The following is a 19,152-nucleotide window of genomic DNA, read 5'->3' as shown; positions in this document are numbered from 1 at the left end:
AGGGTGCATCCATGTTGCTACATGTTTTCGCTTGTTTCTGGCTTTTTGTTTTCTGTGGTTTTTATGGTGCATTGTCCCACCAGACGTGTGGGGTTTGCAGGCCTGTGGCTATTTTTAGCTACTTTTTGTACAGCGGTTGGCCTCATCGCCTGTTTTTTGGCGTTCGCGTATTGCATTTTTGCGGTGTGGCGTTCGTTGTCACGCAGATATTTGCCACGTTATCTGGTGTCTATTGCATGCTACCGCCTGGTTGTGAATTCCACGTTGACACAGGGTTATTTTTCCCCAATGGGCTACGATGTTGAAAGTTGCTACTCATGTGGTAGTTATCACACGTTCTTGTGAATATACCCCTAAGATTGTAAAGGACCTTGAAAGAGGAGCCTTTCTAATCTTAAGGAGCCATGAGACACTGCCTCCTGATCAGACCTGTGCAGCCAGTGACTAGCTGGTGTGTCCCTCGCACAAGAAAAAGTCACTTACTAACCCCAGATAAAGTAACAGATTGGTGCAGACAAGTTTAAGGGCGATCAGAAGTTGATATCTGATGACCTGGTGGGATCTAATGACCTTCCTGCCATGTGACTGACTAGCATTTCAATGGCCATGACCTGTGGCTAATGCTCACCTTTTCACTATAGGCCAGAGTCACTTCCAGCAGCTCGCACCTTGCAATAGGAACTAGATAAGTGCGCTATGGCGGTAATGCCTAACTAAACTATATTGACCAAACTAAAACAACTATACTAAAGCTAACTTGTTGTGTGTGAATAAAATGAGAAAGGTAGTTTCCAGTGTCCCATTTAAGGGCAACTGTGGTATTTGTTGGCAAAGTATGTTCTCTGTTCAATGCTAATGGGGTCTTACTATCCTTTTCTCCTAGGTTTATCAACCAGAAGATTCTAGGAAGCCCTCTCAGCCAAGGTTGGTAAGTGCCCTCCGCTACCCTCTGATCCCCTAGTTTCCCCATTCCCTAATTCTGGACAAATGTTTTAAGTCTCCTGTTGCCTCTAACTATCTAGTCAAGTTCTGACATTGCAGTTTCCACCCACTCTCTCGTCTTGTGCTTTTATATTCTCTCTTACCCTCTGGTGTTCCCATTGCCCGTATAGTATCTTGTTCTCTGGGTCTCCTCTTCTCATCCGACCCAGGGCCGTCTTTAGGGGGTAGGACTGTTGAAGCTGCACTGGGCGCTAACCCTGAAAGGGGGGCTCTGATGTGGGGGTGGGGCGCTCTGTTTTGCAATAAGGTATGATTTAAAAGCACTTGCTGCAGAGTTCCCAGCAATAAAAATGTTGTGATACCTCTTTTGATTAATGTTCCTGCTAGAAAGAGAGGGGTCGGACTTTTGTCTAGTGGCAGTTTTGACTTGTCATAAAGTAGAGCAGAGAGTTAATATGCCTTCTGCAAAGAAAATATCTGTATATTATGCGGCTAGCTGAGTAGATTGGTAAAGTCAGTCTTTTCCAGGGCTTGAAAACAAATTAAATGTATTTGAGAGAGAGGATATGGAGAGGTGGTTGCAGAGCGTTTCGAGGACCCGCAATAAGGATTCACCGTGCAGCTGAGGCGATGCTTTGTTTCAGAGGAGAGCTCTGATGCAAGGTCTTGCGGCATCATCGAGGATCTCGTCGATGAAGGTTTGAGAAACAAAGTCTGGTATCAGGGATGTGTCGCGCAATTGAGGCAATGTGTCGGTTCTGAAGAGCTGTGAGGCTGCGATGCGCGAGCCTGAGTCATTATCGAGGCTACCATTGATGAGAGATTTGCTATGAGAGGTCCAGCATTGGTGAAGCTTCGACCAGCAGTGTTTCTGATGTGGACTGCAAGGTCGATGTGCAGTCCTTGTGCTGGGAGAATTCTCGCAGGAGAAGTGATGCATGGGTTCTGCTTGGGGTTGCTCCGTACAGCAGATAAGATGCAGCAGTTCTGCTGGATCCAAAGATGGGCTGGCAGAACACTTTCAGGCCCACTTCCAAGAATTAAAGAATGGGGGGGCACCACTTGGCAAGGTAAAAATTACAGTTGCTGGTTGCAAGAGACTAGCCTTTTGAGTAACTCTTGTGGTCATGGTTTGAGGTTGAAGATCCAGTACTTCTTACCCAAGTAAAAGGGCAGAAGGCAGCAGGTCAGCACAGCAGGCAGCAGTCCTTCAGGACACCAGTCCAGTAGAGTGGCAGTCATTTCATCAGCACAGTAGTCCTTTATCCTGGCAGAATCTCCACAGGTCCAGAAGTGTAATGAAGAGTTAGTGTGCAAGGTCCAATACTTATATCCGGTTCTGTTTTCGAATTGGGAGAAGCTTCTAGAGGATTCCCTTTTTAAACGCACAGGTGCCCTGCCCTATTAGCTCTGGCTCCAGACTAACTAAAGGGGGCCTGCAGCCCTTAGTGTGAAGTGAAGGTTGGACACAGCCAATTCAAGTGTAAGTGGGGCTGTGCCCAGTGATGGCCCATCGAAGCACACCTAATCTCTCTATTGTGTGTGGCTCTCTAGGTGGAATACACAAAGCCCAAGGATAGGCTGCTAACACCAAAAGGCTAGGGCAAAAAATTTCAATTTTCTAAAAGTTGCATTTTCAAATTTGGACTTTTTCAAATTTGGACTTCATCATAAGAGAGGATTTCCATTACAATTCCAAAGACACCAAACATGAACTGCTTAGCTGTTCCAATTTGGAAGTTACAGCTTATAAAATGTAATAATGTAACTCAAATGTTATGCTATGGAAGAGGTAGGACTTGCAGTAGTACAAAGTGAATTGATGGCGTTTTCACTACCAGGACATCAAAAACTTAAATGCACATGATCAACTTTTTAAATACACTACACCCTGTGCTCTGGGCTGTCCAGTGCCTATCTAGGGGGCACTTCTATGTATTAAAAAAGAAGGATTGGGCCTGGCAAAAGGTATATTTTTCCAGTTTGAAATGGCAGTGCAACACTGCACGTGCAGGCTGCAGTGGCAGGCCTGATAAATGTTTAAGGGAATACTTAAGTGGGTGCACAATAAGTGCTGCAGGCCCACTTGTAGTATTTATTTACAGGTTCTGGGTTCATGTAATACCACTTATATCGGGACATATAAGTAAATTGAATATACCAGCTGGAGATAAGCCAATGTTAGTGTGTTTAAGGAGTGAGCACATGCACTTTAGCACTGTTTATCAGTGGTAAAGTGCACAGAGTCCTAAGGCCACCAAAAATGAGACCAGCAAAAATGGAGGAGAAAGACAAAAACTTTTGGGGAAGACCACCCTAAGGCTGACAGGTCTAACAATCACCTTCTCTCTCACTGTTGATGTTCTTATCTTCCATCTCTGATTTCATCCTCAGATTGTCCACTTTCTTTAACTCAATTTCTCTGACTCTCGCTAAGTTTTCCTTCTGTGTTCTTAGCTATCTCTCTCCCTCTCCTGATGCTTGTTAGTTGAGTTTTTCATTCAACTATTTCAGTCATTGAACCTTACTTTTCCACATACATATATATTACAAATGAAAATGATAGGGAAAGAAAACAAAATTACATTGATTATAAAAGCACAGGCACAAATAAAATCAAGATTAGAGGTTTCAAATGTCATATCATTGAAAAGTTACAGAAAACTGCATACTTTTAGATAGCATTCGTCTGCAACAGTGAGCATAGAAAGCCCATAGTATAGGTCATGAGGAATTCCACAGCAAGGGCAGTAGGTACTCTATCCAACAGCAGTCACAAACCATCTGCATTCAGATCTATTCACTGGTTCCATGTAATGGCCGAAATTTCATTTAAGGTGCTTTATTGTGGACCCTTGATAGGAACCTAAAACTGAAAGGCCATTGAAGAGCATGCATTTGGATCTATTTGAGCCTGTGGTCGCAGGGCTTTAGCGGTGGCGCTCATTTTTGGGACTGGGATCTACTTTTCATCACCCGACTTTGACACAGAGAAGGAGAAAGTAAAGGAGGGGAGGGAGCAAGAAGAAAGAACAGAAAGAAAGCAAAACACTGTCAAAGGGGGAAAGAACCTGCAAGAGTGAGATAAAGCGATTGCAAGTGGAGGAGGCTGGTGCACAAATGAGGCATGAGCTCAAATCAAGTCTGCGCAGTCTTGGCATTCAGCATTCGGATTCTGGCAGAAAGTTCCTGACAAATCTTTGCCTACATCTATTTTTTCACAAAGCTGGCAAGAAAACTCTATGTAGGACGAAGTCACATCTATCAAGACTGTGATAGTGTTTCCGGTTCAGGGAGGAAGAGGATAACCTCACTCACGCCTGCAGCCAGTTTATTTTAGCAGTCGTCGCCATGGCTGCGCCTCTTGTTGGGTGATTGCTGCCTGGCACTGGTGAATGTTTCTAGCATCATCAGAAGCAGGAGTGGTGATAATGGGCCTCTGGGCCTCTGCTCCTCGCGTCCTATTGATCGGCATAGGCACGCACACTGGCAGGCTTTGCCAAGGCATCATAAAACCTTATGAGAAACAGGGGAGAAGCAGACGGGAAATTAAACCACAAAGAGAAGCCACATAGAGTCTTGCAGACCCAGAGGACCTCAGAAAGCCCTCTCCTGGCTGTGTGCCAGGATAAGGGCGCACACATAATCATTGTACCGCAGAGTTAGTGCAGATGGCTGGCACTGCTGTTCCTCGCTGCCAGGGCACAAGTGCAGAGACAGACTGACAGACAGAGTGGGCAGCGCGTACAGAGGCTCCTGTCCTTGAGGGCCACCCCATCACCTCAGAAGGCCACTGTGACCAGTCCAGAGGCCATATTAGTGCATCTAACTTATGAGAAACCAGGTCAACTTCAAAGAGGCCAAGCCAGAGCTTGGGGCTGTCTCTAAAAGTGGCGTGGCTAGACAGGTGTTTCTACGAATCCTTTCAGAGGCGAGGCCAAAGTAATCAATCAATCAATCATTTTTTTTAAAACCTGGCTTATCACTTGAGAGAGTCTCCCGGAGCTTGCTGTAGGTCTCTTTCGAAGAGCCAGACCTTGAGCCCCTTCCTGAAGTCGGTCAGTGAGGGCGAGGTGCAGAAGTGGAGGGTGTTCCAGACTTTGGCAGCCAGAAAGGAGAAGGAGCGTCCTCCAGCGAGAGGGATCTGCGTGATGTTTGCAGAGCAGAGGTTCCTCGGGGGATGGTGGAAGTACAGTTGGTGGATCAAGTGGGCAGTTCCTTGGTCATGGAGGGCTTTTTAGGTGTGAATCAGGAGCTTGAAATGGCATCTCTTCTGGACCGGGAGCCAGTGGAGGCCTTTCAGGTGCTGGGTGATGTGTGATCTCTTGGGCAGGTTGAGGATCAGTCTGGCGGCTGTGTTCTAGATCGTCTGGAGTCTTTGCATGAGTTTGGTGGTGGTGTCTGCATGGAGTGCGTTGCCGTAGTCAAGTTGGCTGGTGACGAGGGCAGGCTTTCACATGTAAACTAAAATCCTGCGCTTCCGCAGCGTGATATCTGAAAAGTATTTGGTTGCTTTTCATTGAGTTTTCTACTATTGTGGCCAGACATATCACCAGTACTTAATGTGTAAAAAATATGTGCCAGGGCCCCCGTTAGGAGGCCACTACCACCTGCACTGCCCATTGTCACTGTCAGCGCTGCCAACTACAGTAAAAACACAACTTCTAACAATCACACTCCTACAGCTGTGACAATTCTGACTACTCCAGGCCCCCAAAGAGATAAGAATGACTTTGGCAGCAGGTAATCCTCATTTTTCAAGTATTTTGAATTAATAAACAACTATTGTTCTGCTGGTCTCTAAATTAGACAAACAGCGCCACCATGTGGCAGACTGTCACAAGTGAGGGTGTTGACAATAAAGTGTTGTTGCTGAGCACCACCGGCTCAAATTAAGCACAGCAAATAGCACACCAATGCACATACACCAAAAACAAACCACAGCCCACTAGCTTTGCCAAGGCTTGTTAGCTGCATCAAATTAACAAATAACTTCATATACTGACAATACCTAACCACAGGGAGACAATGATGAAACCAGGCAATCCAAATGCCATTGCTGTGAGTTCCCTTTTTAATATAAAAACGGTCTCTTGTAGAATTTTCAAGCAGAAAAGAGGTTCACACTAAGGGCCCGATGTAGGTGGCAAATACCGGTCGGAAACGGCCGAATTCGGCCGTTTCCGACTGGTATTTGGCATCTTGAGATGTAGGGGCCAGATTTTACAGATTCTGTAAATTTACCGAATCGGTAAATTTACAGAATCTGTAAAATACAGAGGGCCCGATGTAGGTACCAAATACCGGTCGGAAACGGCCGATTTCGGCCGTTTCCGACCGGTACCTACTGAGATGTAGGGGACCTTTTTTGACCGATTCGGTATTTTACCGATTCGGTAAAATTACCGAATCGCAAAAATACCGAATCGGTAATTTTACCGATTTTTAATTTTGGGATGTAGGTGGGACTACTTTCTGTCCCACAGGCCCTTCAGATTCGGTATTTTAACACCCAATCCAATTGGGTGTTAAAATACCGAATCCAGGTGTGCATGCACATGTGTGCGTGGACACCTATGCCATGTGACAGACAGACATGCCCTTAGGGCATGTCTGTGTGCCACATGGCTCACATGCCTGTTTTGGGGGTGCTAGAGGGTGTCAAAGTGACACCCCCTGCACCCTTTTACAAATCGGTAATTACCGAATCGGTAATTACCGATTCGGTAATGCCCATTGATTCCTATGGGCTTCAAGGCCCATAGGAAGCAATGGGGGATACCGAATCGGTATTTACAGAATCGGTAAATACCGAATCTGAAATACCTACATCTCCCCCCCTCTAATTTACCACTTCATAAATACCGATTTGGCATGATTCGGTATTTATGAAGTGGTAAATGTAGATTTACCTACATCGGGCCCAGAATCAGTATTTTTACCGATTCGGTAATTCCCAGATGTAGGTGGGACTCTTCTGAGTCCCAAAGGCCCTACAAATTCGGTATTTTACCACCCAATCCAATTGGGTGGTAAAATACCGAATTCAGGTGTGCATGCATATGTGTGCATGCACACCTGGCCATGTGACAGACAGACATGTCCATAGGGCATGTCTGTGTGCCACATGGCGCACGTGCCTATTTTTGGGGTGCCAGAGGGTGTCAAAGTGACACCCCCTGCCCCCTTTCAAAATTCGGTATTTACCGATTCTGTAATTACAGAATCGGTATTGCCCATTGATTCCTATGGGCTTTAATGCCCATAGGAATCAATGGGCAATACCGATTCGGTATTTACAGATTCGGTAAATACCGAATCTTAACGATTCGGTATTTACAGAATCTGTAATACCTACATCTCCCCCCTTCATATTTACAGACTCTTAAATACCGAATCGGTAAAATTCGGTATTTAAGAGTCGGTAAATATGAATTACCTACATCTGGCCCTAAGTCTCTTCTGGTGACACAAAAGTGAAAAATGCACAACTTACCTTTCTGTGCATTTCTATTAAAAACATGTATATAAACACTCTCTGGCAATAGGATAACACATACCTGTGTGTGGCAAGTTATTTGTTCTAATAGTTGTTTCATTGAATTACACTTGAAATTAAAAGTCTTAATGGGAAGAAAGGGAATATTAAACATTCACGATCTTATAATTAAAATATATACCTCCCCGTCGGGCTTCAAGGGCAAACAGTAAGAAGTCTTTGCAGTAAAACATGACTCGCCATTAGCCCCCTGGCACTCAGGCCTGCTCTGTTGCCAAGCAGAAGTCACATCGCCTATGAACAAGTTCGTCTGCAGACTGTAGACTGGTACTGCAAGATGCTTTATATAGGCTAAAAATAGCACACATTGGTAGCCAGAGAGCAGCGCTGTGATGTACCACTGCACATTCACTCTCTTGTGCTAGGTTATACAGACCTGGGACCGTATTACGCCTAAAAGCAGATTTAATAAAAACGTAGCTAAAAAAACGCAGCAATCAAATTTGCAGCGCCGCGTTGTGCAAGGGAGAGTGAGCAGTGCAGAGCCACATTTAGTAAATATGGCCTGCTGCGGCTCTCTTCCCCTGCACCAGTGCAGAAACAGGCTGCTTATCACCATGTACACATATTGCACCATAGTAATACGCTGTTTCTGTGACGTCTAGCATAGGTTTTGTACTGGAAGAATACCTTTCTAGTGTAAAATCCTATTTCTAGACAACATTTAAAGCAATTCACGCACTGTCTGTACAGGGCTTCACAGGTACAATGTGTGACCTACTTGGAGAAATAGATACCTTTCTTCAAGTATGCACCTGCCGCTGTTAGGTGATATTTGTTGACATAAAGCCTGGCCTGACAATTTTAGTAGCTAGGACTTTGCATCAAAAAGCACGGGTGTCTGCGTTAAAACGCCTAAGTATCTCCCATATAAAGCTCTCTTGAAGTGTGAAGTAGCACACACACTATTTGTGCTAGACAAATACATTTTTCCAGTGCAAAAAAGATTTGCTCTGAAAGGTATATACCTTTGAAAGACATTGCACCACTTTGGGATGGCTCCGTCTTGATACATCTATTAGGGTGCACTGTCTCTGTTTTGTAAATTGATACTTGCATAGCGCACTACTCACCCGCAAGGGTCTCAAGGCGCTTGTACGAATACCACTGTGGAACCCATCCTGGCTTTCCCTGTGAGGCGTCCACTCCTGGGCACCCCCAAGGTGGAGGCCAGGCATCCTTAGCGTTGTGGGGGCTGTTGTGGAGATTAAGCAAGCTATTGCCCAGAGTTGGACTCCATGATTGGAATAGGCACCGAGGCGAGAATTATCAGGTCCGTGGAATTTTGAGCCCAAGACCCGCCGAGGCAGGGAATTGAACCCTGGTCCCCAGCTAGATCTCTGCATCAGGGTTTGCCGCTCTAACCATTGAGCCACACTTCTCCCTGTTTGGGCCAGCGCACCTTTAAAGAACTTTGAGCTGCTCGCAAACAGGAATAGTGCAGACTATTACATACAATAGGCGCCATCATGAGGTCAGGATATTAGTAAACAGCAGAGCTGCTCTTTGAAGTAGCCGGTCCATCTTTCACACTCCAGGCAGCAACCGGCCTGCACTTTCCTGCAGGGGTGAGTCGGGGGCAGTCCTTTGGAATCCCTCTCCCCCAGAGGACTCAGAAGTACAGTAAATTTTGGATGGAGTCAAGCTAACATTATAATTAGTGAACGCCCCCTTAAGATAGTGTTGCCGTTATAAGTGCTTTGGGCACTATATATATTAAACAAGGTGCCGCATAAGTATCTGCTCCCCCTTGTGCAGTATTACAGTGTCCTGAGACAGAAAATGGGTGCGTGCACGTATTACACCCTCAGAGTACTGTATGTACTACGTGCCATAGTGTCAGTGTGCAACAAACCGCGTCTTAACCACCTAATGATAATTCATTTCTGAATTGGGCGAAGTGGACAACCTTACTTGAATTAGTCACAATGCAACAGCCGGCAAGTAATAATAACAATAATAATAATACTGTGATTTATAGAGCGCGAACAGCTACCTCCTAGGAGGTGTCCCGGTGCTGTAGCAACAGGTGGCTTGCAGGATGGCCTGCGTACAGCAGAGAGTCCAGCAGATTATTCCAGATTGAAAAGCCAAGTTTTATTTGATTTCCTAAAAATGGTTTCAGGGGTGATTTGTTGCATGGCGTTGGGCAGAGTGTTTCAAAGCATGGCAGCCCTAACCGTAAAGGATCGACCCCCAGTCGAGCTTTCCTAACTCGGGGGGGGGGGTGCATAACAGGTTCCGGGAAGCGAGGCTGTTTGTACGCACCAAGCCTCTGCTTTAGATAATTGGGGCAGGATCCATGGAGTGCCCGCAAGGCTAAGTTAAGGGCCTTAAACTTTATTCTGTTGGTGACCCAGTGCAATTCTTTGAGATGCGGAGAGATATGTTGTTTGAATGGGACGTGTTTGAGCAATCTCGCAGCCGTATTCTGGACCAACTGCAATTTCTTTATCTGGTATGCTGGAAGGCCTAGATGTAGGCCATTCGCATACTTCAGGCAAGAGGTTACTGTAGCATGAACCACTGAGCGACTGCAGTTTTCTGGGAAAAGGTGTAAAACTTTGAGCAGGTTTTTCAAACTACCAAAGCAAGCGCCTGTCACCGGTTCTATTTGGGCAGAGAATGATAGGTCCGCCTGCCATTTTACACCCAGGTTTTTTGCACAGCCTACGGGTGTGGGGGGCAACCCATTTCCTCCGGCCACCAAAGGTCTGCGGCGGGGGGTTGGCTATTAACGAAGAGCAGCACCTCCGTTTTTTTCGGCATTCAACTTGAGTTTGTTATTGTTCATCCATTGCGCTCTGTCTTTTAAGCAACTCGTAAAATTCAAGAAAGAGGCACTCGACAAATCTTTGACATGAAATACCAGTTGGGTATCGTCTGCGTACGAGATCGCCTTCACCCCTCAATTGGCAATCAATACAAATAAAGGTGCCAAATTGATGTTAAAAAAGCAGTGGATTCAGTGCCGACCCTTGTGGGACCCCACTCTATAGGTACTTGATTTTGGACTGATGAGGTTGAAGCGCCACCCTATGCGTGGGTCCAGAAAGGAAAGATTTAAGCCACCGCAGGGCTGTGTCCTCAATCCCCAGGTCCTGAAGGCGCTGGGCCAGGATGGAGTGGTCCACTGTATAAAATGCTGCAGAGAGATCCAGGATTCAGAAAAGGGGGTGGTGATGGACAGAATATCTGAATTAAGCAGAACACTCGTACCCAGTCAACAGATCAGGGCTTGATCCATCACCGTTTTTTAGCTCACTGCACCATCCCAGCTCAGAACCTGGCTACATGCAAATTAGTCTGTCCCTGGCCCAGTGCATCATGGAACAGGGCAGACCAAACTACCAAGCCAATTCTTTAACTGGAAAGGAAACAAGCTTCCGGGGACCGGTTTCTGGCATTACAGCCGTCTTCGGCCCGGCTTGCTTGATTCCTGATGGTGCAGTGAGCAAGGGACTCATGTCTGAGCATACCCTTCCACGCTTATGGTGGACAAAACGATTCAGAAAAGGGGGTGGTGATGGACAGAGTATCTGAATTAAGCAGAACACTTGTACCCAGTCAACAGATCAGGGCTTGATCCATCACCGTTTTTTAGCTCACTGCACCATCCCAGCTCAGAACCTGGCTACATGCAAATTAGTCTGTCCCTGGCCCAGTGCATCATGGGAACAGGGCAGACCAAACTACCAAGCCAATTCTTTAACTGGAAAGGAAACAAGCTTCCGGGGACCGGTTTCTGGCATTACAGCCGTCTTCGGCCTGGCTTGCTTGAATCCTGATGGTGCAGTGAGCAAGGAACTCATGTCTGAGCAAACCCTTCCACGCTTATGGTGGACAAAACGATTCAGAAAAGGGGGTGGTGATGGACAGAGTATCTGAATTAAGCAGAACACTCGTACCCAGTCAACAGATCAGGGCTTGATCCATCACCGTTTTTTAGCTCACTGCACCATCCCAGCTCAGAACCTGGCTACATGCAAATTAGTCTGTCCCTGGCCCAGTGTATCATGGGAACAGGGCAGACCCAACTACCAAGCCAATTCTTTAACTGGAAAGGAAACAAGCTTCCGGGGACCGGTTGCTGGCATTACAGCGGTCTTCGGCCCGGCTTGCTTGAATCCTGATGGTGCAGTGAGCAAGGGACTCATGTCTGAGCATACCCTTCCACGCTTATGGTGGACAAAACGATTCAGAAAAGGGGGTGGTGATGGACAGAGTATCTGAATTAAGCAGAACACTTGTACCCAGTCAACAGATCAGGGCTTGATCCATCACCGTTTTTAGCTCACTGCACCATCCCAGCTCAGAACCTGGCTACATGCAAATTAGTCTGTCCCTGGCCCAGTGTATCATGGGAACAGGGCAGACCAAACTACCAAGCCAATTCTTTAACTGGAAAGGAAACAAGCTTCCGGGGACCGGTTGCTGGCATTACAGCGGTCTTCGGCCCGGCTTGCTTGAATCCTGATGGTGCAGTGAGCAAGGGACTCATGTCTGAGCATACCCTTCCACGCTTATGGTGGACAAAACGATTCAGAAAAGGGGTGGTGATGGACAGAGTATCTGAATTAAGCAGAACACTCATACCGAGTCAACAGATCAGGGCTTGATCCATCACCGTTTTTTAGCTCACTGCACCATCCCAGCTCAGAACCTGGCTACATGCAAATTAGTCTGTCCCTGGCCCAGTGCATCATGGGAACAGGGCAGACCAAACTACCAAGCCAATTCTTTAACTGGAAAGGAAACAAGCTTCCGGGGACCGGTTTCTGGCATTACACCCGTCTTCGGCCTGGCTTGTTTGAATCCTGATGTGCAGTGAGCAAGGGACTCATGTCTGAGCATACCCTTCCACGCAGAGAGATCCAGGAGCACCAGAATAGCTGATGCCCCTGAATCCAACTCCATCCTGACTGAGTCCACCACCTCTATTAGCACGGTTTCCGTACTAAATCCTGCGCGGAACCCCGATTGCATGTCATGCAGGATGTTGTGGCTCTCAATAAAGTTTGCCAGCTGTTTCTGCACTATTTTTTCAAGCATCTTCGCTGGTGCAGACAAAAGAGAAATTGGTCAATAGTTTTTGAGATCCCCTGAATCAACATTAGATTTCTTCTTAAGGGGGAGGAGCACTGCATGCTTTCATAAGTCCGGCAAAAATAACTGAAGGAGGAGTTAGCCAGCACCTTCCACAATTTTGGAGGGCATGGGTCCTCCCTTGATCCTGACTTACAGCTCTGAATGGCCGCCAGAACTTCCTTCTGCGTTATCAGCTCGAAATTAGAGAGGAAAGGTCTAGGATTTTTCCTTATCAATCTGTCAGGTTTAACAATTTCAACTATGGCCGAAAAAAAGTTGTAAATCTTCCGGATTTTATTATCGAGGAACTCTGATAATTCCTCGCATAGTGCCGCTGAGGGTTGACCGTCAATCAGCAACTCGCGAGGTTTATGAAAGGAATTAACAACCTTAAAAATAGCTTTATCAGGTTTATCGGCTTCCTCAATGCAGTTAGTTATATGATCTTTCCTGGCTATCTTCATAGATTTGTGCATTTCCTTTAATGATTTTTTGTATGCATCTTTTGCTGGGCTATCATAATTCACTCTCCAGTGTCTCTCCAGCTGCTTACATCTACTTTTCATGTTTCTCAGCTTCTCCGGAAACCAAGGGGCTGAAGGCGATTTCCTGAAGGATTTCATAATTTTTGCTGGGGCAGTGGCCTCCGCTGCCTCTGCAAACAACTTGTGAAGGGTCACGGTGTAGGTGCTACCTGTCCTATAATGCATTTTGGTGCTGCACATAAAGATATTAAGCACTATATTAATGTAATTACAATCACTGTTACCATTCTGATGCATGAATACTCCACTGGTCCTTATTCCTTTGGAGTACCCAGCTGCAGGGGTTCACCATAGCCCATTTCTACGTTACCCTAACCAATGGTCTCTTTCCATCATCAAGATCAGGCACATCTAGAATTCTGATGCAAAAATTTCACAGCCAGAATGATTGAGACGTGAAATTTCCCCAGGATTACAAGAAATCTGCCTTGCAATGGGAAATCACATCACACTGATTTACCAGTGTGATTCCTAAATTTTGGCTCATTTTTAGAAAAAATGTCCTTCAGGTTCATCCTGGCAAATTTGTTCCAGAATATTCCAAGAGTAATTTTAGGTGAATGAAAAATTCCAAGGCACTTTAGCAAGGATTATAGTTATAGTTCTGTTAGAACAGCCAACATATGTCTCTGGTTCACAATCCTGTTTTCCATCTCACCAACACAGTACTTCTAGGGCTAGACTAAAAGCTCAGAAGCATATATACAATCTAGTCAATCCAGGATGAGGTGGAGGCGAAAAGTCTGATTCAACGATTTTAATGAGCTCAAAAAAGAGGGTGCTAAGACTTAAACCTTAGTTGATTTCTCCTTGAACCTCAATCTTTTGGGGGAAAAATTTAAAATGTTGACAGAAGAGGAAATCCTGTCCTTTATTCAGCGTTGAGAGTGGCTCCACAGAATGTGAGCTTTCTGGATCTTTGTACGGGAAGCCTTCCTTATCAGAGATATTTTATCTGTGGCATGGAGTGTTAGCAATAACATTTAAGAAGAAGCATCCTTAAGAGGGAAAAACGTTTTAAACCAGATGATGCCTCCCAACTGGTCAACATTGTTTTAGACCCTTATTGGACTGTCCCAAACAGAAAAGCTGGAATTTATCTCACCCAATACATTTTGATACCCGATAGTTTCAGAATTTATCTGGTGCAATAAACTTCACCTAGGTCCACCGTTTGGGGAATAACGTGAATTGTGGTGCTTACATGCAGTAAGCATCAAAATATACATGTCCTGCTAAAATACATGGGGCCTCATTTATGAGGCTGTGAGTCACTTTTACGCCACCGGTGCATCACTTTTTGTGACGCACCAGTGGCGTAAAAAAGGCGCCTTGTTGCGCCATATTTACAAAGTGACACATCTAGATAGATGCGTCACTTTGTAAACCCCTGCGCCACATTATACCTGCGCCAGGTATAATGTATGCAAGGGTGGCGTATTGACGCAAGAAAGGGTCATAGAAGTGACGCAGTGAAATCTATGAGATTTCACTGCGTCACTTTTAGGAAACCGTTGCGTCAAAATCTTGCGCCTGCCTCTCAGCAGGCGTAAGACTGACGCAGGCCCTTTCACATGGGGCTTGCCCCATGTGAAAGGACGCATTGCTGGAGTTGCGTCACTTTTGTGACACACTCCAGCAATGCGTCACTTTTGCACTTACAGATACGTCAGAAATACTGACGTGTCTGTAACTCCTTGCGACATGATGCGTCATACATTAAATATGATGCATCAGGAATGTCGCAAGGAGTGCGCACTGAAAAGTGACGCCTCGCTGCTTTCACGCAGCGACGCGTCATTTCTCATAAATGAGGCCGTAGGCATTTTTTCCCCATATAAAGTCTAGCAGATCTGGCCTGGCAAAATTTAAGGGAGGGTGTGAACTTTCTTACACACAGTAATTACTGGGGGCGATACACATCTCACCACTTTATGTTTGCGCATGGATTGCAATTTTATGGGCCAGTTGTAATCTGGCTCTAAGAGATGCACATTCAAACTTAAACACTATCCTACATTCTGAACTTTTTAGAGATTAGCACACAGCGCCTCTGGCCTCAAGACCAGTGATCTCATATCTTTTCGCTGCAAAGCATCTGTGCTTTGCCCTTAACTATTGTTTTCTGTTAGGAATTAGGTCTTTCCTATTGATTTCCAGTTTCTGGTCATTTCATTGCTTTTTCTTCTTTTTGTACCATAATGCAGTGTTATTTGTCCTTGTTCTTCCAGTGGTTCATGTTGACCTTCATGGTTTATTTCAGACTGTGGGAACACAATGCATGCTACATCTGAAGTTTCCTCCTCTGTTTTGAAGCCCCAGTCCTGTGATGCAAGCTTCAAAAAATCAGTACCAATAGATTCCAACCTCATGCCTGAGGAAAGAGAAGGCAGAATTTTTTTCTAATGTGTAAGGTCTTCGTCTTGATGCAGCCAAGTCTTACACAGAGGGTCGTTGTGATCCAGTGGGAAACATGGATAATGACAAAAGAAAATTCAGCAAAAATGTGTTCTACCCATATCTGAAACTCCAAAATATCTATAAAGCACAGAAAATAGTGTAGATTCATAGACATGTAGTTTCTCGTGTTACTGAGTCTCAATGTCCAAAGCACAGGAAGCGGCAGAGGAAGTTCTCGGTTCCGATGACGTGCTTCCATTGATCCATTGGTGATTTTGTTTGTTACTCATTTCTGAAAACACCAACTTTAAATGGTGTTTCGAGAGATTTGTTTTAATTTCGACTGCCAATATCTTTTTGAGCCAAATATTGGAAAACCAAAACTGAAGATAGTAGATATGTTGAAGGGCGTTACGGACTCAGTGATGGCATCATCATGAGTCATAGAAGCTACGCCTTTCGTCCATGACAATAATCCTTTATTCTAGATTCTTTTTACGACCCACCCACCAGATTGCGAGATGCTATTCAATAAATCTAGAGAAGCCTCAAGTTGCAAGACTAAAGTTTAATTTAAGTATCATTTTCCAGAGTAGGGTGGGAATATCAAATCCCGAATAGTGACAGGACAGAATATCGTTACAATAATATCAAGGAATAAAATATCGAAAAGGTAAGTTTCTATAATTAACTCAACATATACCTACCTTGGTGTTATATACATCCTCAAAGTATAGTAAATCCTTACCTCCCTCTGTGCACTAACCTTTTGTTATTGTCTTCCTCAATATTCTTGTAACAATATTATTTCCCGTTGATGTTTGATATTCCCAGTTACAAGCTAATCTTCCATATCTTTGTAGCTTTAAAAAGGGAGTCTCTGATATGCATTCAGTGTGCGGGCTGGTGTTGCATGTTTCATTCATTGGCCTTCTCTCCAGGTCTGAAAACAGTTGCTCAGGTACTCTCTTCTTAGAAGATGCTGTTTCATTGTCAATGTCCCCTATTTAGTCCCCCCTCAGCCCCTTTAATTTTGCTTTCCTGATGTGATCTTCTATGAAAGCAGTTTCTATCTGGGTCCCTCCATATTTTTCTAGCCTGGGTTCAGAGTGTCTACTTGACAACTGACTTTTTCCAGCAGGTTTGATAAAATTATCTTAATCCTTAAATTGCTGTGCTATCTACTCATTCGACTGCAAAATTATTTGCATCACTTGACATCATCTGATTATTGTTCAGGCTGTTATTTTCACTCTCCATTCCTTTTTATGTTTTTCAGAAAATGTGTCAGCGGGAAATGCCTAGTTGTATATGCACAGTCACCCCCTAACAACCACTCTGAGATACTGTTAAGACCTATAAAGGAATTTTATGCCTTGGGTCCCCATGTTGTGATGTTGTTAGAACACATTGTAATAATAATGGTGTGATAGTGTTGAAAGACTACCATTGCGCAGCAGTTTTTAGTGCTTTAGAAATAATTTAACAGGACATCGCTTTCTATTAAAGTTGGTCGAGCAAGAATTGAGATTATGCAAATCGCAACAAAACTGATACTGCTCAATCTGTATTCAGCGATTAGAAACGTGGAATAAAGCTTTTTACTGTTTGATCTGTTACATGTAATATCTTAAGAGGTGATCTGGATACCAAAATTGACCGATGGTTGGAATCTTCTGGTTAGAACAGCAGTTTTTATAGAAATGTTTAATTCTAAAAGCATTCAGTTTAGGAAAAAGAACATTGAAATCAAAATTTGACCATTACAAGAACTTGTAGTTACAATTACCATGACTTGGCTCTCGCAACCAAATTGATTAGGATTGAAGTTGAGGTAATAGCAAAACAATATAATGGCCAAGGTTGAAGTTTTAGGGAGATTGTGGTTGAAAAAAGTTTGATATTTTTTCAAACTTTTTCTATCTAAATGTTTGTAAGGTAAGTGCAAAATAGGTAACATGTAATCTATTTGAACTAATGTTTCTCAATAAATATTGGGCACTACAAACATTTTACAAACAACCATGGGTATTCGAGTGCTCTATGAGTTATTTTAACATAATATAACATAAACAGTAGGTTTGGACTGCTCTGTCTAGACTTTGGGAGAACACTTTGTGCAAGTAAAGTCCAGTTTGAAGGATATTCTCTTTTAGATCTGACAAGGGCTGTTTTATCTCAACACAGCCCACAAGTGGACGAGGCACCTTTGGGAAGCGTTCCTCCCCCCTGTGATATTTGTCATAACCTGCATCTAACTTGACTTCTGATTCTGCGATTGACATGTAAACTTATCTTCAGCTGGTTTATCAGAGATAATGAAGTTTGGATCTGAGGACTGACTAGGTTGTGTCCAGCCTCAGAGCCAATGAGCATCTATAATTGATTAGACATCTCAAGCAGTCAGAATGAAGGAAAACTCTTCCTGCTTTCTGCTTTCTAAACCAGGGAGTTTCTTTGAGTTTCAATCCATCCACCAATGGTGGAGCCCAACCAGGATGTCTGTAACCGAACTACGGATAATCCAGATGTGGTCTTGTGTTGGTACTTGATTCCACCAAGGTCTCACAAGTGTGATGTCCTGCATAAACAAATGCAGAGGAGTCTAAGGTGCTTTATCAACAAAGTGATTGAGAACATGGTTGTTATGTTATGTTATTAATACTTGTAGAGCGTGCAGTTACCCTAGGGTGTCCAGGCGCTAAGTACTGATTGCCTGAGAAACACAGGGCCTAACAATAAGAGAAAAGCCATGTTTTAAGGCCCTTACGGAAGGAGATGAGGTCTGGGGCATTTCTGAGTTCGATGGTGATGGTGATGGAATTACATCAAGTCAGCATTAAAATACTAGCTCTGGGCATCGTTATATTAAGATCCAGACTACAAAAAGCCATTTGGACATTTAAATTGGTAGCTGTGTAAATGCTAGAAACCGTTCCACCGCAGATGGTTATTAAGAACAAGAAACATTACAGCAAAACCCACCCTTAAATTTTGTACTGCTCGTTATCGGGTACTAAACAGATGTAAGCACATTCAATCGTAGAACAAACTTTCACATCATGGTGCATAGGCTTTCCTTGTGTTGAGATCCTGCATATGTCTACAATTGCTAAGGCAGCAACACCTAAATCAATTCAGTGATTATTCAACCATTTTTTACACAAATTATATGTTGGTATGCAACTGCAGTTTCAGAAACTAGTAAAGTAAAACTCCTTAGAGACATGGAAATAGAAGCAGTTGACATGGTACTCATACAGTTGAAGGTGGACAAGAGATTTAGATATATTCTAACCCAAAAGCTAAGGTACCGATATCATTCTCTTTGTCTACCTTCCCCTATAGGCTTCCTTCCCCCTGGGGACACAATGCAGGCACAGAGTGATGACACACAAGCGCCACCAAAGCTGGAAAAGAAAATTCAATGTGGCGATTGAGCAGTGTAAAGAAAACCTATATGAATCTTCCATGTAAATAGATATAGCATTAATAATGTATTTCATGTGGTTCTGTTCACTTCCGGTTTTGAGACTTGAGGCATCCTGGGCACTAGGAGATAAAATTGGTTGTCCAGGGAAGAGCAGTTTGGTCAAGCAAGTACACTTGCATTAGAAC

General features: G+C 44.2%; 1 protein-coding gene across 3 annotated transcripts in view; it reads left to right on the top strand.

Annotated features, from left to right (window-relative positions):
• Positions 1 to 19,152, top strand: part of LOC147701280 (phospholemman-like) — a 358,878-nt gene that overhangs the window by 333,495 nt on the left and 6,231 nt on the right. For 2 of the 3 annotated variants that reach the window (XM_086930012.1, XM_086930011.1), the window contains one exon: positions 884 to 928. In XM_086930012.1, coding sequence (XP_086786138.1) covers positions 884 to 906 — 23 coding nt within the window. In that variant the 3' untranslated portion in view covers positions 907 to 928. The remainder of the gene's footprint in view (positions 1 to 883; positions 929 to 19,152) is intronic. The other variant, XM_086930013.1, reaches the window with a different exon arrangement.

This window comes from Lissotriton vulgaris, chromosome 7, assembly GCF_964263255.1.
Source record: "Lissotriton vulgaris chromosome 7, aLisVul1.2, whole genome shotgun sequence".
Lineage (NCBI taxonomy): Eukaryota > Metazoa > Chordata > Amphibia > Caudata > Salamandridae > Lissotriton > Lissotriton vulgaris.
Note: the sequence above shows the minus strand (reverse complement) of the source record. Positions and strands in the feature narration are given on the sequence as shown.